Source organism: Aulonocara stuartgranti (genome assembly GCF_965226115.1).
Source record: "Aulonocara stuartgranti genome assembly, chromosome: 12".
Classification (NCBI taxonomy): domain Eukaryota; kingdom Metazoa; phylum Chordata; class Actinopteri; order Cichliformes; family Cichlidae; genus Aulonocara; species Aulonocara stuartgranti.
The window spans coordinates 26184743-26212702 of record NC_138948.1 but is presented as its reverse complement, the minus strand read 5'-3'; the positions used below and the strand labels follow the sequence as shown (position 1 = coordinate 26212702).

At 40.8% G+C, this 27960-nt stretch overlaps 1 protein-coding gene across 3 annotated transcripts; it reads right to left on the bottom strand.

Annotated features, from left to right (window-relative positions):
• On the bottom strand, positions 1-27960 carry grk5l (G protein-coupled receptor kinase 5 like). 3 transcript variants are annotated; one of them, XM_082555851.1, is made up of 16 exons: positions 27137-27957; positions 10657-10752; positions 10417-10529; positions 4673-4750; positions 4290-4387; positions 4054-4146; positions 2355-2418; positions 2121-2261; positions 1854-2044; positions 1658-1695; positions 1377-1466; positions 1086-1294; positions 863-1000; positions 453-590; positions 210-341; positions 1-122 (listed from the first exon to the last, which is right to left on the bottom strand). In XM_082555851.1, exons 1-16 carry the CDS (start codon positions 27186-27188, stop codon positions 39-41), a joined length of 1755 nt encoding a protein of 584 aa, XP_082411977.1. In that variant the 5' UTR covers positions 27189-27957; the 3' UTR covers positions 1-38. The 3 variants fall into 3 exon arrangements, with proteins under 3 accessions (XP_082411977.1, XP_082411976.1, XP_082411978.1); XM_082555850.1 differs by having other exon boundaries at positions 1-341; positions 27137-27960; XM_082555852.1 differs by lacking the exons at positions 10417-10529; positions 10657-10752; positions 27137-27957 and adding an exon at positions 7890-7979.

Here is a 27960-nt window from a genome sequence, read left to right as displayed (position 1 = left end):
GTTTGTGTATGTGGGGCGCCCACACAGACACGATGCCACTAGGGGGCAGAGTTGGACATGGAGTCCACAGAGTTTACGCTGGAAGACTGCACACGGCTGTTGGAAATGGACACCTCTGGGTGCTGCGGCAGAAAAAGAGAGATAGATTTGCGTGGGTTAATCGAAATTGGCTTTGCCTGCTTTCCAAATGCGCCTGTCCGTTCACTTACATGCCTCCTGAAGATCCTGTCCAGCAGGCTGCGTCGAGGTGGCTCTGGCGGCTGGTTCCAGTCCAAATCTGGAGATCTCATTCCATGTGGCCCAAACACATTCAAATCTCTGAAACACTCGGTTTCTATCATCTGGATAAGATGAGAATAAGAAGCAGAAAGAGGAAAATGTGTGAGCTTTCCCAGCAAGTTGCGAGAAGCGCACTGAGCGTTTAAAATGCCGTATGACATGAACGCGCTTACCTCATTCTGCCACGGGATGGAAACGCTGCCTGTAGAGAATTTGGAGTAGAAGTCATTGTCTGTTTGGTCCAAATTGACTCCCTTGACTGTGGAGAACTGCTCTATGTCCAAAACATCCTTACAGTACACTGCCCGAGGCTGAGAGAGGGCAATGACCATGAAAAAGATTGGGTTGAAGGGAAAAACAGAAAACAAGTTTATCTTAATAGATAATTTATCATCATGGAATTTTGGTTGCCGTTTCTGATTTTTTATTTTATTTTTTATGCTGGCTATTTTTGAATATTTCCACTGATATAACAAACTTAAAAAAAATGTCCTTACTGACGCAGGGAGTGTCAGTAAGGATACTTGGTTTTAGCAGTGAGTTTGATTTAAACCTCCAGTGCAGAATAATATCAACAACTCACATCAGGCACAAAGGGAGGCTCCACCATTCCAGCCTCCATCCTCTTGAAGTTGATGTTTTTGAAGAACGAGTGGGCCTTGACGCCTGCTGCTCCATCCGCCTTGCACCCCAGCCTCTGCTTAGGGTCTTTGGTGAGCAGCTGGGTGAAGTAGAAGCAGAGATGAATCACTCAATTGTTCATCATTCATCTCTCGCTATACAAACATCTCTCCATCAAGCCTCACCATTCTACAGATGGCCTTGGTGTCCTCTGTAAACTTGTCGTTGTACTCCTCCTCTTCGTCCTGCACCCTCCTCTCCACTTCCTCCCGTTTCACTCGCTCTTTGCGGGCGCGGAAGGGCGATCGCCCGGCGGTCATCTCGTAAATGAGGCAACCCAGTCCCCACCAATCAGGACTCATGGCGTACTTTTCGTTATTTATCACCTCCGGAGCTGTAGACCCAAGGGAGAAACTTAATGAAACTTGCACATTTTACCCTTCTCCTTTAAAAATGTTGACTACAGTGCTTCTTACCCATGTAGCCTACTGTCCCCACTCTGCCTCTAATGAGTTCTCCATCAGGCACTTTGATAGCCAGCCCCAAGTCAGAAATGCGAATGTGTCCTGCAACACAGAGTGTTAGTGAGGTGAGGTGAGGTAAGGTAGAACTGCTGATGTTATCCACATGTACCTGACAGGATCTTTGTGCACAACTAGCTGGCTGTAATTTATCATAAGATAAATGTGCAATTTAACATGCAAAATGCTGCATCGCAATATTTACGAATAAGAACTGCTGAAACTTCAAGACTCACCGTTGTCATCTAATAGGATATTCTCAGGTTTCAAATCCCTAAAGATGACACAGCATGCAAGTGTGTTAAAGCATAAAGTATCAGTTCACAACACACATTATTAAACAAAATGTTTTAAAAAACATTAACATTCAAAGGCTTTTCTCTTCTGACTGAATTACACCTTAAAATGCATTTAAGACTGTGTGAGATTTACCTGTAGACGATCGATTCCCTGTGCAAATGCTCGAGACCGCAGCAGATTTGAGCAGCGTAAAACTGGACCCTGTCTTTGTCGAAGCCAGGCGTGCCCATGTTGTAGATGTGAAACTTCAGGTCGCCGCCGTTCATGATGGTCAGCACCAGACACAGGGCGTCTTTGGTCTCATACGCGTACGCTAAGCTCACCTGGTTGAGGACAACAGTCATGCAGAAGCCGCAAGGCATCAACGCTGCACTTTATTCCTCTTAATTTTCTACTTACGACAAATCTACTGTTGACTTTCTCTAAAATCTGCTTCTCGTTGAGAGCCATGGACTCTCCTTTCCTCTTCTTTATCCTCTTCTTCTCAAGCTTCTTGCAGGCGTACATCTTCCCCGTTGCTCGAACCTGGCAGGCACATACCTGTGGATTAAAGACACCGTGTTATCTCACATTTCACTGTGAAATGGCAATACTTTTAATGTCAACATCAAAATTTATCTCCGGGTCTCTCACCTCTCCAAATCCCCCCTTTCCCAGCACTCGGTACTGTCTGAACGTGTCCTTAGTGATTGGTTGCCTGGAAAAACACAGGCACAGCAAAACCCATTAACAGATGTTCATAGTATTGATTAAGACAGGCATTATGTGCAGAACTCAATACCATCCTGAGTCTGTTTCCTGTATAGATGATGGAACCTCTTGTACATAATTTCACTTTCCAGACACGGATACAATCAAGGCTGCTCTGAAAGCCTGCTGTTTACTCCCAACTGCTGTTTATTTACATGCTATCTGCATAAAATATTATACTGTTTAGAATGAGGTGTAATTCTATCCAAGTCATTTCTTATCTGGAAAATTTACCTTCTTAACTTTTTAAATTATGGTTGCTGGGGCTGTCATGACATCTGACTTTCATTTCATGATTATCACAGAAAGTTCTAGATACAATATTATTGCAATATCATTGTATTCAATTCATGTCTCATTTTATTCATTGTGAAATGACTTTAAAGAAAAAAAAATAACAACCCCAAAACCCAAAAGGTTGGGATTGTGTGCAAAATGTAAATAAAAACAGAATGCCACCACTTGGAATTTGGATAAAGCCATATTTTATTCACAACAGAACACAGAAAACCTATTTGATGGTTAAAATGGAGAAAAAAATGGAGCTCGTTTTCAATTTTACTGCAGCAACACGTCATTTTGCAACTAATTAGGTGATGTGGCAACAGGCCAGTAATATGATTGGGTATAAAAAGAGCATCAGTTTCTCAGTAAGTATATATAGGCAGAGGTTCGTTTTTTTTGACGATGCTGTTCCCTCATCAGACAATATTCCTCTCTAAAAAGTCCAGCAGCTGCTCTCCTCAACTCCTGAACGTTACAGGCTGTTGTTAAAAGAAGAGGGGGTGCTACACAGTGGTGAACACGGCCCTGTGCCAACTACATCAACATCAAAAGGAGCCAATAATTTTTCAGTTACATTCAGTTAGAGTTTTTCATTATTTGATATAATTTCTGTGTTCTATTGTCAATAAATTATGGATGGGATTTGCTAATAATTTAGTTTTATTTAGATTTTACACAGGATCCCAACTTTTTCCGAATGGTTGCTGCAAAAATACAAAGTCCATGAGGGGTGATGACACAGTTATTTCCCAGACTATCAAATGTCCATTACTAACATAATAGTGATATTTCGTTTGCAAATATCACAGTTATAGTCAATACAGACTTTGCATAATGCGGACTTTACTTATGTTGGGTTTTTCCTTATTTACCTGTCGCTGGAGTCTATGTTTGTCTCTTTTTAGGTTGTTTCTTTGACTCACTGAATCTTTACCACAACGTGATCTGGAGAACAGACAGCGGCTAATTTTTGTTTTAAAACTGTCAAACTCCACGCCAAAAATAATCAGACAAAAGAAGCACTGAATGAATGTGAGCTTATTTACCGTTATACACATCAACTTTTATCTCGACTTTAATTTTAACCTTGCTGTATTTATAGGGCAGTGATCTTTACTAGTCATTTTACAAATAAATGATATGTAATCCATATTATCTTGATTACTGATTATTCCCCACATTCACATCCCTGACTACAACTACTAAATTACATTTAATAAATGTCTGCATTCAGAATTTCAATGTGGTTTTTTTTCACAGATAAGAAATGGATATAAGCAAACAAAACCCAGCCAACCTCTCCAGCATCTTCCACTGTAGAAAGCGGTCAAAGTACATGCTGTTCTGGTAGTCTGCAAATGGAGCTCCACTCAGGTAGTCATGGACAGCCCTGGTGCAGCGCAAAAAAAAAAAAAAAAAAAAAAAAAATCAGTTACCAAAACGCACGTTGTGGGATGAAAATGCAGAGACAAGGCAGAGACAAATTAGAGAGAGTCCTGCAAACAGGTGAGTGTGAATGAATGAGGAACTCACTTGCGGCAGTTGCTGAAGATCTCCTTACATGGACTCAGCTCGAGGTTCTCTCTGCACTGGTCTGCAAAAACCTCCGCTATGTCTACACGCTGAGGTGACTACATCAACACATGTAAACAGTAGCACACATACAGGAATGCGTCACTCTTTATTACACACACTACAAATTAAAGAGATAACATAAACGCCTGATCTAATTGACGATGAAGTAACAATACATTGACTTTTTAATGCGTACACTTGATTACTAAACCCATGCGGGCATCTTGGCGAACTTTAATTCTGCCGTCTGCTTGTCTGCTTACAAAGTTTTCTTTTGAAGCAAAGTGTGAAAAAAAAGAAGGCTCGAAAATTTTTAAAATGCATCAAATGAGGAAACTTACATTTTCTGATAGAAAGGCCTTGATGATCTGGCACCCTCTGCTTTTTCTTTTTTCATCAGGTGTTACCTCGTAGTCTTCCTAAACAAGAGAACAACTCAGTGTTGTTAACAAAACTCCTGTTATAGATTTGTGTTACATACTTTTATAGATGTGACAAAAGTATTAACGTGCACTTGATCGTCTGCAGTCAAGTAGTTATTTATCAGTGCCAATTTCAAACAAGGCAACTTATGTAATGAATATTTTCTAGACTATAAACAGTGGCATTTACATCACTTGATCAATTATTGGCTAATTTCAAAGTTCAGATGTAAAAGATGATGTTTAGTTTGTTGTGAAATTGTGAAACATTTCTTTAGACTTCTATAGATCTCAAATCTACAACAACAGACAGTATTTAGTAATGCAATGATTTATTGGATGGGGTGTTGTGAAACTGTCTTTCAATCTGACCTTTTATTAATTACTTCACTGACATTTGTAACAGCTTGATTGTTGACTTTCTGTAGCAGCAAACCATGACTACATGTTTTATTAACCACAAAGTCCCAGTGGACTTGGAAGACACCCACTATTCTTTTGCAGTTGTTGAATAACAGAATTTATTGGAATGAAAATAATAACTTCTCCCTTCCAGTCAAGCCAAGTCAAACCGGTTTTTTATCTCAAGCATCCCAAATCCCCAATTTACATCGACGAGATCTATAATCTGCGCAGGAGATTTGTTTAAAACAAGGAAATAAATTTCCCCTCAAACAAGTGCAGGAGGAAATGATGATAATAGAAAAACTAAACACAACTAAAGTGTTTTATAATCGTTCAACCAGAGAAAGTCAGCTGTGATAAATGACATGTTACTAAAATCCTTTTAAATTACACTGACGATGATTTAGAACTCGGACTAGAAGGCATTCAAACTGGATGCATAACTCCAATAGTGGAAAAAAAAAAAAGCCCCCCCAAAAAACCAAATGTCTCTCGAATTTTTCCTGCTTTTTTCCTTTGAAAGACGAAACAGCTGCTGTGCGGTTACAGAAACACACACCTCTCACTCTCTGTATATCTGTGTTTCCCTGTCACTCTCACATAAACATATGCTGCTCTTGGCTCCGTGTTTGCACACATGCAGCTGATGACACTAACAGGTTGGGTCGTTACGCGGCGGACACACTGGACTTCTCGCAGGGGCAGTGACATGAAAAGCTCGCTGACGCATTTGGAAGCCGGCACTTTTAACCTCTCAAAAGCGGGAGGGGGAGGGCAACATGGCATCCATGCGGCATGCTGGCATGGCTGTTTCTATTAGTGGGCTTTTTCCAACATGGCCCTGTGTTGCCTGGCAACCACACAGTAAACACGGTGGGATTCCTTGAGGTCCTGCAGTGTCACAGTGTGTCACACCAGCGTCACCAGCTTTCCACTACAACACACATCAACGTATATATGATATGCACCGCGGAAGCACACATGAGCTCGAAGCTTAAGGAAAAAACTGGCTTTAAAAAACCACAGCATCACAGACACTACAGAATGAAACACGAAGAAGCCAACACTGTACGTAAACATGTAAGATTATGACTAAAAGTCACAGAGAACGAGAGAGAGCGCTGTGACTGCTGCCAAGTGTTGATTAACTGAGGCTTTGTTATCAGAGGTTTCAGAGAAACACACACACAGTAAATAAGCTGTCTGACTCCCACCGCTTGCTGGAGGAGCAGGAAAAGGGGGGAGGGGGGTTCAGCCAAAGGGGAAAGAAGACGCCTCCTTGGCCTTTTGGAAGCAGAGTAGATCCAACACATACAAACACCTTCTCATGATGTAAGAGGAACCATTGGAACCACTTAAGTTGCACACACCGAAAAAACACATGCACAAACACTCCCTCCTCCTTTTGAACCGCTGTGCTCATACTTTCACACGGCTTACACGTTTAAAAAAAACCATACATAAAAGAACAACAATTACTGTAAATTGTAGATTACACTAATTACTGCACACTAGATTACACAATAACACTGTCTAGTAAACCTCATACCAGCAATGGACTGCAATGTTGTTTAATCACTTGTAATACAACCACCTGCCTGGTTGTAAACACCCTCAGACCTGAGTAATTGTCAAATGGGGTTCATAAAGCTGAGTTTGTCACATGGACTGTAGAATTAGCTCCAACACGTGTTTGGCTTGAGTGTAAGTGCTTTCCCCCTACACAGAGTGGGGGTGGCATGGAGGGGGTGATGGTCACTTTTAGGGCTGGGGGGTTAAAAGTGGGCAGAAAAGTGGAGAGACGGGGGTGCGCCGGGACTGGAAGGGGCTGGCGAGGGAAACAATGCGTCCTTTCTGCCCGTCACATGTCCGCTAAGATATTCTGGGCATAGATAGATAAAGACTTAAATGTGTCATGTGGGAGGTATTTTGTCTAGACGTGGACATGGGGTGGTAGGAGGCAAAAAGCTGGATAGATTGGGGATCTGGATGGTTGAATAATCACTACTCCATTTAATTGTGTCCTCTTGCTATGTGACCCAGCAACACCGGCGTTTTTGCAGCCTGCCCTCTAATCAGAGTGAGTACACTAAAAAAGTTGATGAGTGTGTTTCCAGGACTGCATTTATCCAGCAATAAACACAATTTTTTTTCCTCCAGATACTCGCATCTGAGAACATGCTATCCATTACATAATTGATCACACGCAGGTTACAATAAAAGGGAACTGTACAACTTAACATTTTTAGTCTTTTATTTTAGATGAGCCTTTAATTCCATGCAAAAGAATTAAATAAAGGGTGGCGACCAGAAATAACCATTGATTTTTTGGGCTGAAAGATGAATTCAAAATTATAGGTGATTATTTACTTGTAATGACGATTTGTAAGCACAAATCGTCATTACAAGATGATATAAAGTTGAAGTGCAAACTACTTCTCTCAAAACGTCACCTATAAAGTAGATGTAATATAATGCCTTTGAAATCCTTTCATGTTTAATAGAGATCTTCTAGGAAGAGAGTGGAATCTGACATTTTCCAGCATTCCTGACCATGTCCGGTGATACACAGCATGTGGACAGGGTTGCAGGCAAATAGTCAGGTACACACTGTTAGCCGCATGTCGTTAGCGTGAAAGCTCCACTTCCTGTGAGCGGTTATAAAGAGTTTGCCAAAGTAAACTGCAGGAGGACCACAACAAAATTCTAACAAACCTAAACAGAAACTTACCCAGCTGAGCTTGGACATTTTAAAGAAGCTAACAAAATAAAAATGGCTATCCAGCAATCCAGAGCTCAAAGCTAGCCACAAGCTAGCAGCCTCAGCATGAGCAAAAGATTAAAGAAGTTACTGGGAAGATTATAGAGACAAGTGAAAAAGGGAAAAAGGTCATTCTCCTGTTATTTGGTGAAGTTAAAAACACACAGAATTATATGAGCAACTGACATTGGTTTTGTTGCACCTGCTTTTGTTTGGTAAGGTAAAATATATCAGGTAAAGGTGGATGTACAATAGGGGTGGGGGGAAAAATCGATACTGTGTAGTATCGTGATATTTTGTTTGCTAATAATGTATCGATACAGGGACAGCAGAAATCGATATTTTGTTACAAAAAAAGTTTTTGTGGACTGGAACATGCTCTGACTTCAGAGCATGTTGATCCTTTTTCTGAGCAAGAATCCTGACACTGTCCAAATGTGTTTAACTTTTTTTTTGGCAGCAATAAACATGACAGTTTACTTATTTTAATTTAAGACAAGTTTTATTTTAATTAAGTTTAAAACTTTTTTATTTAATGTAAAATTATATTTTGTTTTAATTTACTTTCAAATTCTTCAGTTGCTGAAGGGGCTGCATAGTTTTCATAAATTGCATAGTTCAGAATAGCTATAATTGTACCAGATGGTTGCATTCAGTTAAGTTGGACTAGACTGTAATACAAACCGTTCAGTTTGTCAACAATAAAACTGAATGAAATGAGAGAAAGACTGAGTGTGAGACTTTGATATTAGATAAAATGAATATTGATAAGGTTTACCTTTATGTACAGAATCTGAATATCGCAACATTTTTTAAAAAATTGCAATAATATCATATCGTGCGTTAAGTATTGTGATAATATCGTATCGTGGGATGTATGGTGATTCCCACCTCTAATGTACAACATCTGATTTTTGTTTATTTGTACATCTGTCCAGTAGCAGAGCACTTTACTTTCAGTTGTTTCAGTTTAAGATGATGCTGCAGCTTACCGTGGATTGGGTTATATTGTAAAGTTCAATGATTTCTTCACACTTTCTTCACAATATTGCAATCCGTGCATTTGTAGTTTATGTTTCTGAAAACTTTGTTTTACCTTTACCCATGAAAAGGATGTGACTGATTAGTTTGTCAAATCTAAAATGATCTGAAATGCAGAGACACTTTTCTTATTCTACTCTAATATGAGCTTCCACAAGACTGACTTTTAAGGGCCGGAGTGGATTATTCAAATGTAATTTCATGAAATAACGTAGCACACTAACATTTCACATTATGCTGTTTATTCAGTTCTGTGCAAATTCACACTTTTGAAAAGTTTAAAACTTGCTGTTTGAGAATCCCTCTAGTAAGCACTCCACTCCTAGAAAACTCAAACACCAAAATCATTATTAACATCCTCTGTAGGTGTCATGATGCGTGCTTCTGCCTGGGAAAAAAACAACCAAACAAAACTTGGATTTAACTAGGCAAATAAGTAAGAGCCCTCCATTGGACAACTACAGTTGCCAATGTGTTTCAGCTGGCTACAGGCTGTTTAACCCTAACTGCTGTAGTGGGTAGCTTCTCATTCCTTAAACAGCCTTGTTGGAAGACATGGTATTCCATGGTCATGGTAAAGACGTTACACTGTCTCAGAAGGGCTAAATTATTGGTCTGCATCTAGCAAAAAAAAAACAACTAACAACTGTAACTATTAAAACTGTTTTAATAAGTTTCATTAAAACTTGGTGAACCATCATCTCATAGAAAGAAATGTGGTCAAAAAAAAAAAAAAATCATGACAATTTTGGTGAAATAAAATGACAACAAATCAAAAGCAAAAATCACAGCTATTTCTGACTGTAAAAGTAAAAGTATTTCCACTGAACTAAACAACTGTGTAGCCTAAAGAAAACCACTTATGAGTGAGGCTAAACAGACAGAAAGATCGGAGTAACGGAAAAAGGTCACACGGTCTGATGAATGATTCAATGTGATGGGCAAATCACGATGAGATGAACCCATAATGCCTAGTGCCTACCATACTACCCTGTAGGGAGCAGTGTTATGATCTGGGGAAGCACTGCTGCTACACGAGCAAGGTGCTTGTGGGTTCAAACCTGCCAACTAGCTGGAGCCTTTCTGTGTGGAGTTTATCAGTATTAATGCTTAACATTTTAAAAAAGGGTATAAAAAAATATTTCTAGGTGGGATCCTAGTGTTGGAATTCAACTGTATCAATGCAATGACACTGGATGTGTAAGTCAAAGCTTTAAATTGTGTTTCAAAGACACTCTGTGCAGCGGTAAGATGACAAAAACAACAAAAGTACACGTCAGACTAAAATCCTGTTGCGATAAGGTTCAGTTACAATCACTGGTTGAAGGTTGGTGTGATCTGTCACAAGGAGTTGATGGTTGACTTTTCTATTCCTTAGTTTTAAAAAAAAATATGATATTTTTAATGCAAATATAAAAAAGGGGTCGATGTAAGTCGTGTGTGCGTGCATGTTTACCATCGCATCCAGCAGCTGGATGCATCGCTGGAGTTTCGGTCTGGTCTCGCAGAAAAGACGGAAGAGAAGTCGTCCGATAGGCTGTTTCTCACAGATGCTGAAATATTCCCTGTCTGCAAAAGAAAAACAAACAAACAAACAAAAAAAAAACATAAAATGAACACAGACTTTAAATCGCAGCCTTTCCAACAAACAGTCAAACACACTCTCTTTAGATGAAGGAAGTGCACAAACACGTACCGATGCTGTTTCCCAGTTCAGTACACTGGCTTATATGGGGAAAACGAAGGATCTCCTTCCATTTTTTGCTCCTTCCTTTCCTTTTCCCTCCTCCACCTGTGGTGACAGGTAAAACAAGAGGTAAAAATGTTCAACTGAAAGAAATTAATAAAGTTGTCCACATTTATTTTCGTCAGTGAGGAGAAAATGAAGGCCCAATGGCTAAAAGAGAGGGGGGTTGTGTGTGGGCTCTCCCCTGAATGAAATCATAGTCTCAGTGTGTATATATAATTCATAGATTACGTCTCACTTCCTCCGTAACGCTCTCCTCTCTCCACTGACTTTCTTGCTCACTTTTCATGTGAGTGGCTTCACTGGAAGTGGAACAGTGTGTGTGTGTGTTTAATATGAGTGTGTGTGTTTTTGTGTCCACACAGACAGAAAGCCCATTCTGACCGGCTCAGTTCCCATCAGAACCCAGACTGGATTCCACTGCACTGAATAATCATGCATCAGCTTCCTGCAGCTACGTAACACCATCACGAACAAAAACCACTTAGATCTACATCGCCTACTTAGATTTCTGAAGAAATTTTACTGTGCAGTCATCGACGGAGCTGATTATTTTGCCTCTTAACTTTGACCGCTTTCCCATTATTCATCAAAGCCATGTCTAAATCACCTTTGGCGTTTTCTCACAGTATCCACCAGATGCGATTAAACGCAACTTTTAACCTCGTACTTCTACCACAGCCTGCTTTGCCCTTACACCATGTTCGTCTCAAAGTTATTTTTTTTAATATGTTACGACTGCTCTAATGAAATGACAGGGATTTCCTTTAACCGCTCTGTGCAGTGGAAATTTGCTGCAAGCAGCTCACCCAATGTGAGAGGCATTGAGAGCAATGACAAGCAGACATCTTTAAGTAATAACCCAGGAATGCGAGAGGCCCTACGTCATTGTGGAGGCTCTGAGTGAAAGCTTTTAGCAGTTTTCCCATCAATCCTGCTGCATTACTGTCTCATCCTTTCCTCCTGCTCTGCAGTCTGTTTTGCGTCTCACTGTTGCCTTTGTAATATTATATAATTTACTTGCCAAGAAAATTAAATTGCACTCAACAAGGGGAAGATTAGTCTCAAATTAGCATGTTTTGGTGTGATATTAGACCATAGCTGGGAAACTTTCTTCCCCAGAAAGCCATAAACTGACTAAGATAAAGTAAGCCAACGGTCAAACAAGTGAACCATAGCAGACTTAGTGCTGACTGCTGAATTACGTTACACATGAATGTTGGTATAGACAGAACATGCATACATACATACATCACTGACTAAGGAAATGTTTACTCTATATTTACTATATGTAATATTTAATCTAACAGCAAATACATTATCTTATACATGAATACATTCATTCATGTTTTTGTCACTCTCTCTGCAAGATCATAAAAGTGTGCTACAATGTCTGATACTGAAATATCGTGCACCCAGAATGGATGTTCTGCTCTATATTAGTGCGCAAAAGTCTTAATCCACGCCTCAGTTCTTTTCCATTTTGCTGGGAAAACAGGAAATAGATGCAGTCATCTGCTGAAACATTTGCAAATATATATGGAAACACAGCATATAATTACTGTACCATTCTTCTTTCCCTTAAGATGGATCAACTGAGGGACAACATACATCTCTCGGGTCCTGTATGAGGTCTACTCAAATTTTTCACATGACTTTCAGATACTCTCCACGTAGGCCTGCTACTTTTTCCCCCTCCGCTTGTCTGGTTTCCTCAGGTTTTTAAGGACACTCTGCACAACATGCTGAGATATGAAGTTTTGAGCTCATAGGTTTTTGGGAACCACTTTGTTGGTGGAAAATTTTATGCCTGTCAGACTGTGTAACCTTTCATAACTTTTAACTATTTTTTGTTGTGAAGCTCTTTGTGACATTTATCTTAAAATGTGCTCTATGAATATTTAAAAAACAAAACAAAAACGTATTTACTTAATTTACTTACTTTTCACATATTGAACTAAAGAAATGGGAACAAATTATATGTTTTTGTGACAGGCTGCTGATAACAAAGAGTCTAAAGACTCAATTCCAGATTTGTTCTTTGCTAAATTGTCTGTTGTGTGTATGGACAACAGGTACAATTTTACAGCATGAATGATTCATAGGTCAGTGTTAAGTGGCTTAAGAAAAATGATCAGGCTCAAAGACTGGACTAAAAATGATTAACAAAGCAGCCCATGTTGAAAGAAACACTTTGAAAGACCTTCAGAAAGCCTGGAGAACTATTGCTTAAGACCAGTTTCCAGTTTTTAAAAAATGACAACAAAATATGAAGAAATGAGGGGTGGCTCAAGACTTTTGCATGGTACGGGTTATTTTGCCCACATAGTACAAAAGCCTCATTTTACACACTTATGCTTATTATTCACTTACCAAGTATGACCCTCGTGTGTCATACTTTCAGGATTACATTGCAACAGCCAGCCATAACCATACATTATACAGGCACAAAGGGATTTAATTAGAGATCATTTCCATCATTACAAGCTGACATAACATTTTTGAACAGATGATTTCACAGCAAAGTATACAAAAGTATTTCAATCCACTTCTTACATATTTGAGTCATAAAAAGTTTTACAGGGTTGTACTGACTCTTATTAGAACTGCAGTATTTTTCTTTTTAGGAGGAGGGGTGTTAAAGATAAGGGACCCTACGTCAGCAAAGCTCACATACGGTATTCAGAATGATACTCGTATCACCAAAGACAAACACGAAGCATGAATGTATTAATAACCCGAATAAAAATATCCCCAAAGACAATCATTAACTTCGAGCACCTGCGCCTCATTAACATTACTGTAGACGAAACTATGCTATAAACAGGCGCACTTCCTTATTTGATCGCTTCTGTAAACAGCTCATATGTAAACTTATGCTCCCCACACAAAAATACAGTGTGTTGCTGTGTGCTCCAGTTTTTGAATCTCCTTTAATGAAAACATGACATCTGCCAAAAAGGCAAAAGAATACAGCGAATGAAGAAGGTCATTCCCCATGGGAGGGACGCCATGCTAAAAATGTATGCACTTGTGCTAGTGTGAGGCATTTGTGGATACAAGCGTCCAGCCAAATGGCATAAATTTCCTGTGAAGGGTCAACGCCATGTCAAATAATTGTACCAAACATGGGTGCTCCACCCAGGCATTCAACTTCTACACAATGCTGAGACAACCACAAATAATGCAGTTCCTTCTTTTTCTTTCTGTGTCCTGTTTTCTTTGCCTCTCATTGCTCTCCAAGCCTATTTATTTTTCATTCTTTCTCCCTCCCCGCCTCCCCCCTTTCCTGCTTTTTGGAACTCCTGGCATCATCTTCTGCTCTTCTGCTGTTTCCCTGTGATCCAGTATCTTTTTCCCTTTTCTTCTGACACACTGCTGAAGATTTCCTGTCATCACCACATCACTGTCACCAAGTTTGCTGCCAGCCAATCACTGACCTCATTTGCTGTTTCAAGTCTATCAACCCCCTTTTGTTTTAGGACTTTTTTTTAAGGACGTCTACAGCTCCTTGGCCATAAAAATAGAACAGTGCTATAGATTAGTGGTTTGCCTCCTTTTTGGGCTTTTCTACGTGTGGTCTCTTGTCACGCTGTTCATGTTATTTTTATAACCCCTCGATTTCTCTCATTCATCACTGCAAATAAAGCTGCTCGAAAGCATATTTATAATTCGTCCCACTGTAACATTCGAGGCCCATGTGGTGCAAAGACCAGAACACAGAGCACACCCAAACACTCCCACAAACATGCAAATACAACGAATCAATTATTCCTCATCTGAATGTAACAACAAATAAAGTTCTGTTTAGCCTTAGTGCCCTTTGGCTTCTTTTGTCTGTGGGCTCAAGAAAGCACAGCCTAACAGAGGTTAAAAAAATTGTCTGACACGTTGCTGTTACACGGCTTTACGAAATGTTCTGGCAGGATTTGAGGAAAGTTTACAACAGTATTAGATATACAAAGATGAAAGCAAGTGCTAACTTTTTGAAATCATGTTTTGAAGAAGAGAAAAACATTCACATGTTTCGTTTTACGTCCAGATTTGTAACTCTAGGTTCCTGTTTAACAAAACTTGGCTCTTAAAAGTATGAATATCCTCGTAAATATCCTCCATAAACCATCTTGTTCACGGCTGTCTGTTTATTTCTTTCGCTATTAAAGCGTTCTCACTCTTATGTGGTCTGTCAGTTACACACGAGCTGAAATATGTGCTGTGGCGTGGATTTGCTGCACACAGGAACTTGTCCGTCTAATTTGTTCCATGTGGGCAGTGTGGTCGCCACCCTTTATTTATGCTCATGTTTAGGAGCTCTGACATCATCAAGGCATGTCAAGTAAAGCAAAAAGAAGGTCAGAGACAAAACGTCAACCGTCTGGCGTAACACCAGGGGGTTACCCGAACCCCAAACATCTGTGTGTGTGTGTGTGTGTGTGTGTGTGCACGCACAATGTCACTACTGTGACCTCTCTCTAGTGTTGTCCTCATGCTCAATTTAATCAACTCGTGGCAATCCTGCAGGCCCCATCCATCCACACCTTCGAAAACAACCCTGCTTAGATTTGAGGTTATACGCACAAAGTGCTGACACTCAAAAGAACCCAAGCCATTAACATCTAGTGCCTGACACACACACACACACACGTGCACACACATAATCTCCGAGGTCTCGAACACCTCCACTTACAATCTCACTCCAAACATGAAGCTAGATGTGCTGTGGACAACCAGCTGAAACCACATCCTGACTGTCACACTGTGCATCTGGCATATATGCAATAACATCTGCAACAGAATGTGATGTTAAGAGCACGAGCGTGAGCAGAGCCGAGCGTTCTGAATATGTGCTATTTTCTACACCTACACTGTGTAAAAAAGTGTGCAAGATTTGAGTAGGTTTCAGTGACTCTTCACTCTCATCTCCTGGCTGCACTGACCCTCTTTGTTCACAAACAACTCACTATCCCTTTCTGATTATCTAACTCTCGCTTATTCCCACATCACCTCCTTTGTCTGATCTGTTAAATGTCGGCCTCGCGGTTGAGTCATACTGTGGTGGTCAGCGAGTTACAAATACATTGTGGCCGACCAGCACCAGACTATGATGCAAATGCCTTTGTTCCCCTCGGTCCATCCCTCCCGGCACATCCAACCGTTCGGTGATCGGGATTTATTTGCATGAGAGCTCCAGGTAAGGGCCAATGGTCTTGTGCATGCAAAACACAAGTGGTAAACACCCAGCAAGCATATTATTGAAGGAAGACGGGAGCTTTGCATTTGCAAAACATCCTCTTTGTGCTTCTTCGGGCGCTGTAAAGTGATTCGTAGCAATATATGGGTTTGCTTTATCACGGGAAATGTGATTAAATCGTACTAGATATCTATCTGCTGCAAAGACAGAAGAGGAGCAAAGAGAACAAAAAACATACCTTGGCACACTGCTTTTGTGTGAATGTTGCTCCTATATATGCAGTATAAACAGGAATGTAGACGTAAATAAAGGTTTAAGGTACTACACTGCATACCAGTTTATTAAAAATATAAGCATATATGCATGCGCATGCCTATCAGGTCAAGCCAGCAGCACTGAAAGCAAACCAAAACAAGATGTGAAAGACTCATTATTGAAGCTTTAATCCACATATTAAAAGTGTGTGTGTGTGTGTGTGTGTGTGTGTGTGTGTGTGTGTGTGTATGCCACAGGAAGGCAGGGGAAACACTGCCCAGACCTGAGCAGCAGGGGTGGACTATAGCAGGAAGACGGTCTTTGTTGGTCTGTTCCACCATGATGTCATGTCGGTGCCTCTGTTCTTATTACCATCCTAAATGAGCTCCCGTGTCCACATATATCACAATAATAACAACTGGATGGTCCGCCTGTAACATCTGCTGAAATGCTCGAAGCAAACATTGATGACGTGCACCTTTTTACCTGGCAACACACTCGGCTTCTTTTGGCTGCTGTGAGGGTCACATGTTGAACCGCTTAATGAGGGGTCATAAACTCAAAATCAGTCATAGACAATAAAACAGAGATCTTATCAGCAACAGTATTGGCGTTCTATTCAGCTGTGTCCCAACAACCTAGCGAGCTGTGTGCTGAAAACAACAACCAAATCTAGCTTGACCTAAGGAAGTAGCTGCATTCGACACGCGTTTAAGATTGAGACATAAATTCCAGGTTTAACCTTTTGCCAACAGCTACTTTTGCACAAAGAGTTGAGGGGAAAAAAACACACACACAACACTGCCCATTTCCCCGTCTTTATGTCCTTGTAAACATTACTGCTATTAATAGAGACCAGCCCAAGGGCAGCAGCAATGTGTTAATACAAACTGAGGTGGTCAAACCAGTCCATGACCTCAGAGCTAGGGCGCTGTGGCAGTTGTCACTAGAGAAGCGGCGCCTGTTAAAGTTCATGTGTTCACGAGCAAAACAGCCACGGTGTAGGAAGACACTCAGTGTCAAAACTTGCATGCAAGGACAGAAATCTGACAAGCGCAGCAGAAGGCAGGGTACATATCCTGTCTGGGAACAGTCAGGTGCCACAAGTTTCCTGTTCTATAAATATATAAAGTATGGAATGTGACGGGGGGGAGCACGAAAAAACCCTGAAATTATATAACCCACCGTGCTGTCCGATCAAAGGACCACACACAGCGCAGGGCACGCTGGGTAATACTTGCTGTTTGCTCATCCATAAAGATCCAAGAGGACAGAGCATAGTCCACATGAAGCTAGCCGTAACAGGATGCTCCTGTGCTCTGACGAGGTATTATAGCATCTGTTTACCTCGATAAATGTTTTGGTAGTGTGAACAGTGTCGCGATACAGTCCTACATCTCTACGAGGAATGATTTTTAGTTTATTCAGAGTGAAAATCAGCAGTTAAGTGAGCAAACACTGAGGAAAGTGCTTGAAAGGCACAGAGCCGACTCATCAGTGAGATAGAACTCATGGGGCACCGTGGACTGACATTACTGGGTGGGTGCTTTCTTTCCTTCTGCATGAAACACACAGTCTCTTCATAAAGATATTTGTTCCTTGTCCTGCTCCTGTGATGTCCTGCCACGAAAACATGCCTCGATTGAAAAAAAAAAAAAAAGTCTTTAAAATCTGCTTTGGCCTTAAATGAGCCAAACTCCTTAATGAACTCTTTCAACCTCATTTATAACTCTCTGGAGCTTTACTCAAGATTTATGTTTTTACAAATATACAAATAAATTAGCTGATTTTACTCTAATGCACTCTAAAGAATCCCCGTGTCATAGGTTCCTATAAATAACAATATGTTATGTATAAATACAAAGCCACACCTCATTTCTTAATATTTTGCTGCCATGCAGCCAGATTGTTTTGTATTGTTTTTTAAAGTGGTCTTGAGCAATAGTTCTCCAGGCTTTCATTGGACACTGGATGCCTTTTCACTCCAGTCCTTCTACCTGACCATTTTTGTTTGTTTGTTAAGCCACTGACCTATGAATCATTCAAGCATAATAAAGGCAACTAACTCAAGGGACGAACCAGTGTTGTGTCCTTGTGTCCACACATAACAGACAACTTTGCAAAGAACCAGTTTTAAATTGCAGTCACTTTCTTACTAGCAGCCTATACACACATCATTTGCTCCCATGTCTTTAATTTAATCTGGGAAAAATGCCAAAATACTATTTTGACACCAACAAACTGATTCCTAAAAGGCTACTAGTGGGAAACCTGGCATGGTGTGCCGTGTGTCCTTAAAAATTATAAAGAAACTGGACAAGTCAAGAAAGAAGTGTTAGCACAGATCCATCTGCTGTTCAGAGACATTGATCAGTGAGTCTCTGCAGCCATCCGTAAAACACAGTGGAGGCTCTGTCATGGTTTGGAGTTGCATTTGGAGATTTTGTCAAAATTGATTAGATTACGAATGTAGAACAGTACTGTTAGATTTTGATCTATCATGCACTCCCATCTGGAAAGCATCTGATTGGCAACAGCTTCAGCATGTCAATAATTTCAAACATGCTGCCAATGCAGTAAAAACATGGATCAGTCATGATCGACCTCAACATCCTCACCGACATCCAAAAACATGTTTTAATAAATCCCTGTGCCTTTTTTTCCCCAATTTTGTTTGGATCCGAAGGCTGGATCAGCACTTTTTTACAGTTGTGTATTTCCTCAAACATAAAAGATCCCTCATTTCTTCTTTATGTTTAGTTGTCCTGACATTAAAGGAAATAAACAGCCTCATTTAACATCATGTAGGTTCTGAGTGTGTTTGCATTGACGTATACAGTCTGGCATTTAGCTCTTCATCCAGCAGGAGATATCAGAGAGAAAGGTTCAGAAGTTACTGTATAGATTATTGGATTAATGCACATCAAAAATTCATCAGCTGTTCCATTAAAGCAATATGGCAGCAGTGCAGAGCGCAGGAAGCACATGGAGACACGATGAAACAGTACTTAAGTAATCACCTGTGTGTCTGAGAGGCTTCTGACTGCATTCCTGGAGTACTTTAATGACAAGCGCTTAAAATTCAAATTTTTTCCTCCATCCACTTTCACTCGGCTTACCGAGTCTACTTTTACTTTAGAAAATCATCTCCGGTATTTCCCAGAATTCCACTCGACAACCCCTGGAGAACAGGCGTGAACTTGTTGCATCCAGCTGAGTTACGTATACTGTATGTGTGGGTAGAGGCAGCAATAACAATAGAGATAGTAGGAGCCAGAGAGCTGAATTTTTTTCTACTCAAGAAAAAATGAGTCACACTCCTACTCAAAACACAGCGAGCCTTGTGGCGTGTTGTCGGTGGAGATATGGGTATCTCTGCTTCGTCTTTGCTTTATAATCTCAGTGCAAAACTGCTGTTAGAGAATGAAGAGCCAATAAAGGAACCCCTATCCTTGAATTTACAAAAAACAAACTTAAACAGCAAAAACGTTCCAATAATATTAATTGAAATGGCGTGAACTGTACATGCAGGGTCATATATAATACCCCAAATGTAAATGAAGACATGCCATGCAAGCAGCTCTGCCAGGCTAACAGCGATCTAACTGTGGGTATGTCTGGGAATTTACAGACAAATGAAAATGAAAAAAACAAATGAAAAATTGCTCCTTTAAAATACCTAATGTATCATATTTGACACATGAGGTTTTGTGAGTTGTTGTGACTACATCATCAGTGTGATTTTCACCCCTTGGAAAAACCTGGATAAACTGAGCAATGCATTTTAAAGTAATAAATTACAAAATAATTATATTAATATGCTGGATGTAGCAAATATTGTATAAATTAAGACTCATATATTTATTTATTTATTTAGGACAGTGCATGTTAATGAACATAAATGTAAAAAAAAAAATTACATGAATGTAAACATACCAGATTATAGCCAAGGGCTAATTTCCATCTGTTGTCCTTAAGCATAAAAATAGACATAATAATTCATAAAAATTCATCATTCATTCATAATAAAAACTCCATCACCAAACTTACACATACACACCATTCTGTTCCCAAATAAAACATTAAAACTATACAACTTATACATGATCACACACATATGCAAATGGATATTTAATTACTTTTAAAATATTGTCATATGGTTTAGTTAATACTCAATTTAAACAATTGTCTTGTGGTTCAGGCTTTCATGGGTTCAAATCTGCACACCTGGAGGGCAACAAAAAGTTTTCGAAAGATTTCAAAGAGCTCAAAAAATCACGATTCCCAGCCTGGCACGGCACTAAAGAATAACTAGAGTCAGCAGGCTCCATCTTATGAGGACCGAGAATTTTTTCAAGCTATCTGTAATATACTTTTAACAACATTAGCAGTGATCTCACTTCCAGAAAACACATGATGAGATTCAATGGGATAGTCGGGCATTGCCAGTGTGGTCCCATCCATGTCGTATTCAAATGAATCACCTTTTGTTAATAACACCATAAACAGTCCTGCATGTATACGCAATATATTCTTTTCAGGTCCTCTTTTAAAAAAAAATCTTTTACTTCTTTCCTGTCAGGAGGACCCGATGAGGAAATGAGACGCTGGTTTCCCTCCAATAAGAGTCTCTACTCTTATTGGAGTAGAGACAGTTTTATTCCTCGGTTCCGTCCTTTCAGACAGGTCCTGAGAGAGGAGCACTCCAGGCAAATGTTTTTGTTTATATGAAAACGGGGCAGGAAGTGCGTAACAGAGACTACAGAGTCTGCAATATAGTGCTCATACTCAGATTACCATTAGCTGGCAGGTGCAAACAACAAAGATCAGTGTTGTGCATTTGATAGTGGAGGGTGCAGCTCATTTCACTACATTTTGCAAGTTGTAACGACAGCAGCTGGACTTGCTTAGGTTTGCTGTTCTATGGAACGCTGAAGCACCCGCCCCCGACATCCCTCCAACCTCCTCTCCCACACACACAACCCTCTGTAAATCTCTTGCAAAGACAATAGGCTAACTGTAACTCTCCTAGCAGCAATGACTAATCAGTTCTTATCAGCCAGTAATCTATGTAGAAATAAAATGTCTTCTTAAAAGAACAACTGCAGCAAAAAAACATAAAAAATGTGTAGGGCTGGTTTCAAACGCAATATGCTCCAATCAGAGCTTAGTGCAGGCTGAATCCGGGACTCGGACAAACTTTTGGAGACTTCCAGATATTTAAGACACAGCCATGTTGAGTTAATAATCAAAATAATCAGCGACTGTATATTTAGGGCAATGCAATTTCATACCTGGAATGGTAATTTACACTATATTTTTCTGCTGCTATTATTACTATGCAATATAGTCATTTTTCCTAATATATACAACAGTTTTTTTTCTAAAAGCAGTGAATACACACAAATGTCTCTTATATTCTTACGTGTACATATCCTAGATTCCTTTTTTATACCTTTAGATTTATATTGTACAGTCTGACGGTGAGTAAATGCACAGAAATTTCGTTGTGATGTGCACTAAACTGGATGACACTTAAGTGGCTATTCTATTCTTTTCTATTCTATATCTATCTACACACGCTGTAAATGCTTATTTTTGGTTTAGTTAAGACGATTGTTCTAATGTTTCTTTTTGTAGATTCATTGAGTAAATCTAAATAAAAAGAAGCAATTTTTTGGTGTTTGCCTAAAAATGTCACAAAAGATTAAATAATTATGTAAATAGCTGATAATTGTAAATGGTCTGTTGTGGTCCTAAGGACCCCAAAGCGCTTTACACAATCATCCACCCATTCACACACTCACACACTGGTGATGGCAAGCTACAGTGTAGCCACAGCCACCTTGGGGTGCACTGACAGAGGCGAGGCTGCCGGACACTGACCAGTAGGCAGTTATACTGGCAATTATACGGTAAATTCTAGTGTATTCTAGGGTAATTACCACTGATGATCAGTAGGTAAATACAGTAAATGTACAGCTGAAACACTAAGAAAAAAGAAAAGGTATTACTAACTTTAACTATGATGTATTTGTGACTGTGTTTGCTTTGTAATAAGTCATGTATAATTAGGTACTGTGTAAAAAAGGAGGTCCTCTGACAGACGTCCATTCGAATTACAGTTGTAAATATCCAAATTTTGTCCAACCCAAATTTAACTGTGTACTATCTAGGAATGAAAACAGTACATTCCAATGAACTGCTTTTTTGTTATGTTGTTTTTCATGGTTATACTTCCTTACAAAAACGTTTCAAACATTTACATTTTTGACAAGGGACTTTTTTTATACTTAGGTTGAAAAATAACATCAGCACATCTGGTAACACTCTTCAGGAAGTTTTGTTTCGCAATCTACTCAGTAAAGCTGTTTTCACACGTGAAATCTAGAAAATTTGAGGTGAATCATGTTTGTCTACTCACTTATGCACAAGCATGATCTATTTTAACCTGCTTATCAAAGTAGGGTCGTGGGAGGGGGCTGGAGCCTATCCCAGCTGACACTGGGCAAGAGGCACAGTACACCACAATCACACACCAGTCCATCACAGGCCTAACACCGACAAACGACAACACACTCTCTCACATCCACACCTGCAGCCAATTGAGAATGGCCTGTTAACCTAACAAGCGTGTCTCTCAACAGCGGGAGGAAGCCAGAGTACCCGGAGAACCCACACAGGCATATGGGAGAACATGTAAACTCCACACGGAAAGCTCCCAGCTGGCTGACAGTTTCAAACCAGAACCTGTCTTGGAGAGAGGTGACATTGCTAACCACTGCACCCCTATGCTGCCCTCAATGGCTGCCCTCTCACTACTATAATAACCTGTTTTAGTTATGCGAGGAAGCCGTCTCAGCAGAATGACAAGCGCTTACTAGCCGTGTTTAATGTGCGTTTGCATATGTACATACACCTCGTTTGGGTAATGTTTCGAAAAGTTACCAGTAACCTGAAACTGTGCAATTGCTTGCACTATTATCATGTTCATAACCTTTGCAATAAAACATGCCATCGCCTATTTAACCACAACAAAGTAACTCAGTAAAAAGATGACAATCTACCTAGTGACTAAGCTGAAACTGGACTGTAAAAGTTTTCCATGGTATTACTTCGCTGTCTTGTCTCAGATGGTGATAGACTGTCCCCTTTTCTATGCAACCAGCATGAACTTGCACCACAGCATGCATGAGATCACACATGAATTTATTGTAAAAGTCAAGTAATGTCGTGGAAAAACTGGGGCTTGTTTTTACTGCAGTTGGGTCGGTAAAGAAATGAGTTTTTCTTCATATTTCAGCTGTAGTTTCTCTGGGTTTACGTAGTAGCTGTTCCTCAGTTATTACCAATGGTAACTTCATAACAATACAAAACATTTACCAGTTCAATTAAGAGGCTACAGAAAGGAGGCTTACTGAGAATTCAGTTCAGTGATGATTAAATAATAAATCCTCGCCTGCTGTATTTCTATCACTTTTAGTCGTCCACAGCACCTCAGCTGCTTTTATTTTTTATATAACGGGAGTTTTACTTATGTAACTACAACATTCAAAAAAACGCTGCAGCTCGAATGAGAAAGCCCACAGGCAGCGGAGTGGAATTCTGTCTAGTCGCCCAAACTAAATGCCCGGGCTCTGTTACCACAATTCAAGAAAGGCATCTGGATGCAGCAATGCAGTTTTTCCCCTGCTCTCATTCACTTAAACAACCGATGACGTTCACTCGCCTGGCTTGGAATCTGCGACTGCTGCCAGCAAGAGTTGTGAATGGGGAGGCAGGCAGACAGAGGCTTGTGAACACACACACACACAATAAGCAAAGGGTCTACTGCACCGATGCTGCTCGCGTCACAGTGGCTAAGTTCAGGTTACATTTAAACAAAGGAATTTGCCCCACACCCCTCATCGGCTATCGCACACATAAGTCTACAGTATGTTCTGATATTATACCTGCTCGCTCGCTCTGACTGTATGTCAGCTATATGTATAACATTAAAGGCCACAGTGTAACAGATCCCACTGAAACAAAGAGCCCTGTCAGGCCTAAGTGCCTTTGATCTTTTTGATCTGTTGTAAAGCCCCAATTTCCTCAGCTGACAAACTCACACAGACATCACAGCTTTTAAGGCCAGCGCACCAGCGTTTCCCCCTGCTGCTCTGACACAGTAAGCAGTGCTGTCGCTGTCAGATGATACTCAGATGACCATCGAAGTGTTTCATTTCACCGCATACTCATCATCCATAAAGTATCTTCCGCAGAGACCGGAGAGGAGCTCTACAGGAAGATGGAGCTCGGATGGCAGTAGCCCACTCAGTTTGTTATGTAACAATCAATTTGATTAAATAGCTTATGGGCTGCATCAAACTGATAGCGTATTATACCACTGAGCTTTATGTAAGACAGCGGTCACTTAACAAAATGGTCCAATATGGTCAGAGCCCCTCTCTTTAAAAAAAAGAAAAAAAATTCTTCTTGTGGAAATCAAGTTAGGTTTTTTACTGTGATTAAACGGAGCACTCTTTTGATTAGAAATCCTCCATTTCTAAAGTGTTTCCAATCTTCCAGCTAATTACTAATCTCAAAATTATCTCTGAATACTCATAAGCGACGATGAGCTTTCACCAAACTTGGCGGCAAATGCCAGACCAGCACCGTCAGAGCAGCCATCGCTGACACTGAAGAGTCAAAGAGCAACCAGAGGCTGGCACGAGGCCTGTTTTGCCACTCTTGGCCCGGGGATATCAATAGCTTTCTTATTTCTCCTCTTTTCTCCAACTTGCACAGTTTTACTGATCTGGGAGGTGTGAGGATGCTGGCATAAACAAGCCAAAGACTGCAGTGTAAACTGGGCCTTCCTGTTGTCCGTAGCTGGAGAAGTTTAGACAGAGGATGCTTGCCTCTCAGTTCAGGCATGGCTGGAGATATGCTCGCATAAACAAACAGGAAAAAACACTCTTCACTTTGCTCCACTCGCATTCTCTCGGCTGTTGCTAGTGCATGATCTAAAATGAGTCTCTGTGTGTACAGTACAGTGCCTTGCTTAAATGTATGCATGCACAGAAAGCAGCAGCATTAACAGCAGCAGACATGGATGTGCATAGCCTTTGGCACTGCATCACGTAATACAAAACCTCTAATGATTTAGACCATTAGAGGATACAACCAATACTGCAACCTGTGAAATTGTTCAGTGTGTGCACTGCACACTCCAATTCAACTGTTGAATCAGTCCCACACAGCTACATTTATAGAGGCATTGATCAAGCTGCTGAGAAAGTCGTGCTTCAGCTATTAACTCAAAGATCCATCTCATCCAATAATTGTATAAGGCCTTATTCTCTCCTCCACACACACGCGCACACACAGTCAGGGCAGATGCACACCATTGGAGCAGCTGGGACAAGCGAGATCTGTCATGGGTCATTAACTGCTCTTATTAATTCATGAAGCTTGATTCACTCAGCCCAGTCGTGTTCTGCTGCCATAAAACAAACGTCCAGTCCAACCCACGGGCGAAGGCATTCTTCGTGTGGATTTTGACAGCATGTCGCCATCCTGGTTCATTTTATTACTCTATTAGTGCCTATGAAACACTTCCAGCTCTATGTGCAGGAAGCCCATTTATTTTAAAAACGTGCCAACGTTGTAACACGCGTGGAAGGAGCTGCGAGAGAACCAAAGTCTTTTCCTGCGTCATCTTGCAACTCTGCAGAGGCTTTTGCCACATCAAACTATGAGCTTCCCTGCAACCGGACCTGTGTACACTTGCACTTGTACATACACCGAGTCATTTTAAACTGAAGCAAAAGATTTGATGCATTTACAGAAAGACAGAAAACTGTTGCAACCAGTTCCAAAAAACAAAACAAAACAAAAAAGAATAATCATGACAATAAAGTGGGATGAGTGTGAGTGGTGGTTTTTAAACCCTGCTGATTGAAAACAGGTTTGGGATTACTGAGGAGAGTTCAAAGGGCATCCCAAAGGGACCCAGGTACACTCAGGACAAAATGTAATCTGTTTTCATTTTGTTTAAGTTTCTGGACATCACCCAGACTGAATAAGGGAAAATGATGGCTATTTCTCTCAGGATTTATCTTGCTGTTTAAAGCTGCACAACCAAAACACTCCCTAATTTTGGCTTATGAGGCGAAACCTAATGAATTTTGTTTTGTAACTTCCCACAGGCCCCAAACCTGAAATAAAAGTGCCCACATGATCCCAACGACCAAAACGGTCAATGCATCACACAGTGCGCGGCGTTTACCTCCAGGCCTTCCTCGTGCCCTCAGCGCAACCCTGTCTTCCTCAGAATGAACTATTAATGACACCGTGCGCCTTCATATTTCAGACCGTGCTGTCGGGCTGCAACTGGCCTTTTCAGACATTTGACTCTTTCTACACAGATAAGCAGAGTCCGTCTCTCCGCAGGGGCCCTTTACACAGATTTCAACACCAGTCACGTCATCGGATCACCTTTCAAATGTCAGACAGCCTAAGCTCATTTTATTCCCCCTCTAGAAAGGAGTTATTCCCCGTGTCAGTGTTTGCTCCAGCATGCATAACGTTGCGAAAGAGCCGCTTTCATATGCACAGACAACGAAAGCGGATGTGGGAGGCAGACCACCCTCCCATCCTCCCTCCCCTGCCGCCCCCGTCCCCCAACATATATATTTTTTTATATATATATTTAATGGGGGGGGGGGGGGGGCATACAATCTGTCAAAATGTGCAAGGATTTTGGATGACTCGAGTCTATCACTGATTACAAGACGAGCAGTTTCGCGGTGTTCCGTTGATGTTGTCTGCACTGTCTGCACAGCACCCCCTCCCGATTTTTTTTCTGTTGCATCTTTAGGATTTACCTGCCGTAATGAGCCACACAGTCTGCAGGCTGCCGTCATCCTTACGATTATTTTTTTTTCTGCACAGCTCAAAATATGACAAAAGCAGGCCCGCTTACTATTTGTGTCAACTTACCCTCTCTGGCTTTTAGCAGTACAGTGTTGGCTACTATGTTCTCCAGCTCCATCAAAAAGAAAAAAAAAGAGAAAAAGAAAAAAAATCCTAAACGTAGAGGTTTCTCGGCACACAAACGTCTGCGGCGAATACAGCGTCCTTCAGCTCTGTGCGATGCGTTTCTTTTTCTTCACTCCTGGTGACTATCCAAGTAAAATTCACTCATATCAAAGTCGTAAAGGATAAAACAGGATGTCATAAATTTGCTTGCAGTGTAAGCTGGGCATGGTTCTTGTTGTGGGCTGGAAGTGCGGCGCTGCATTTCTACTCCAATCCCCCCAAAACCATTCCATGCGTAATTTGGGTAGGAAATCTCCCCGACGCATAAAATAATTATTTCTGGAAGATCCGATGTCTGCAAACCGGGTTCTTTCGGCGGCGGATCCTTAACAAGGGTACACTAGGATACCGCCAGCTTTACCTTACAACAGCAGCAGCAGGGGTTGGCTGAGTGCACGAGAGAGGACATCAGCGGGCCCCCTCCTCCCCTGTTGGTACGTAATCAAAATAGGCTGGGCCTCTCAGTTAAGCGGCGTCACACAGTGAGCCTCTACCAGAAGTTAGGCCACGATGTCTGCAAAATAAAAGCACACTACAACTGCCTGGCTCGCTGGAGGAAGCGACACATTTTATAAAATGCTTTTTGTGAATTCTACATTCACATTTTATTTGGTCCCGCACGTTTCACCTCGAGTAGCCATGAATCTCATACCCAAGAGTTTCTACAACTAGTGAGCTTCTTTCCGCCAAAGTGATTCCATTTCTGTCCCAGTAACGCAAGCACA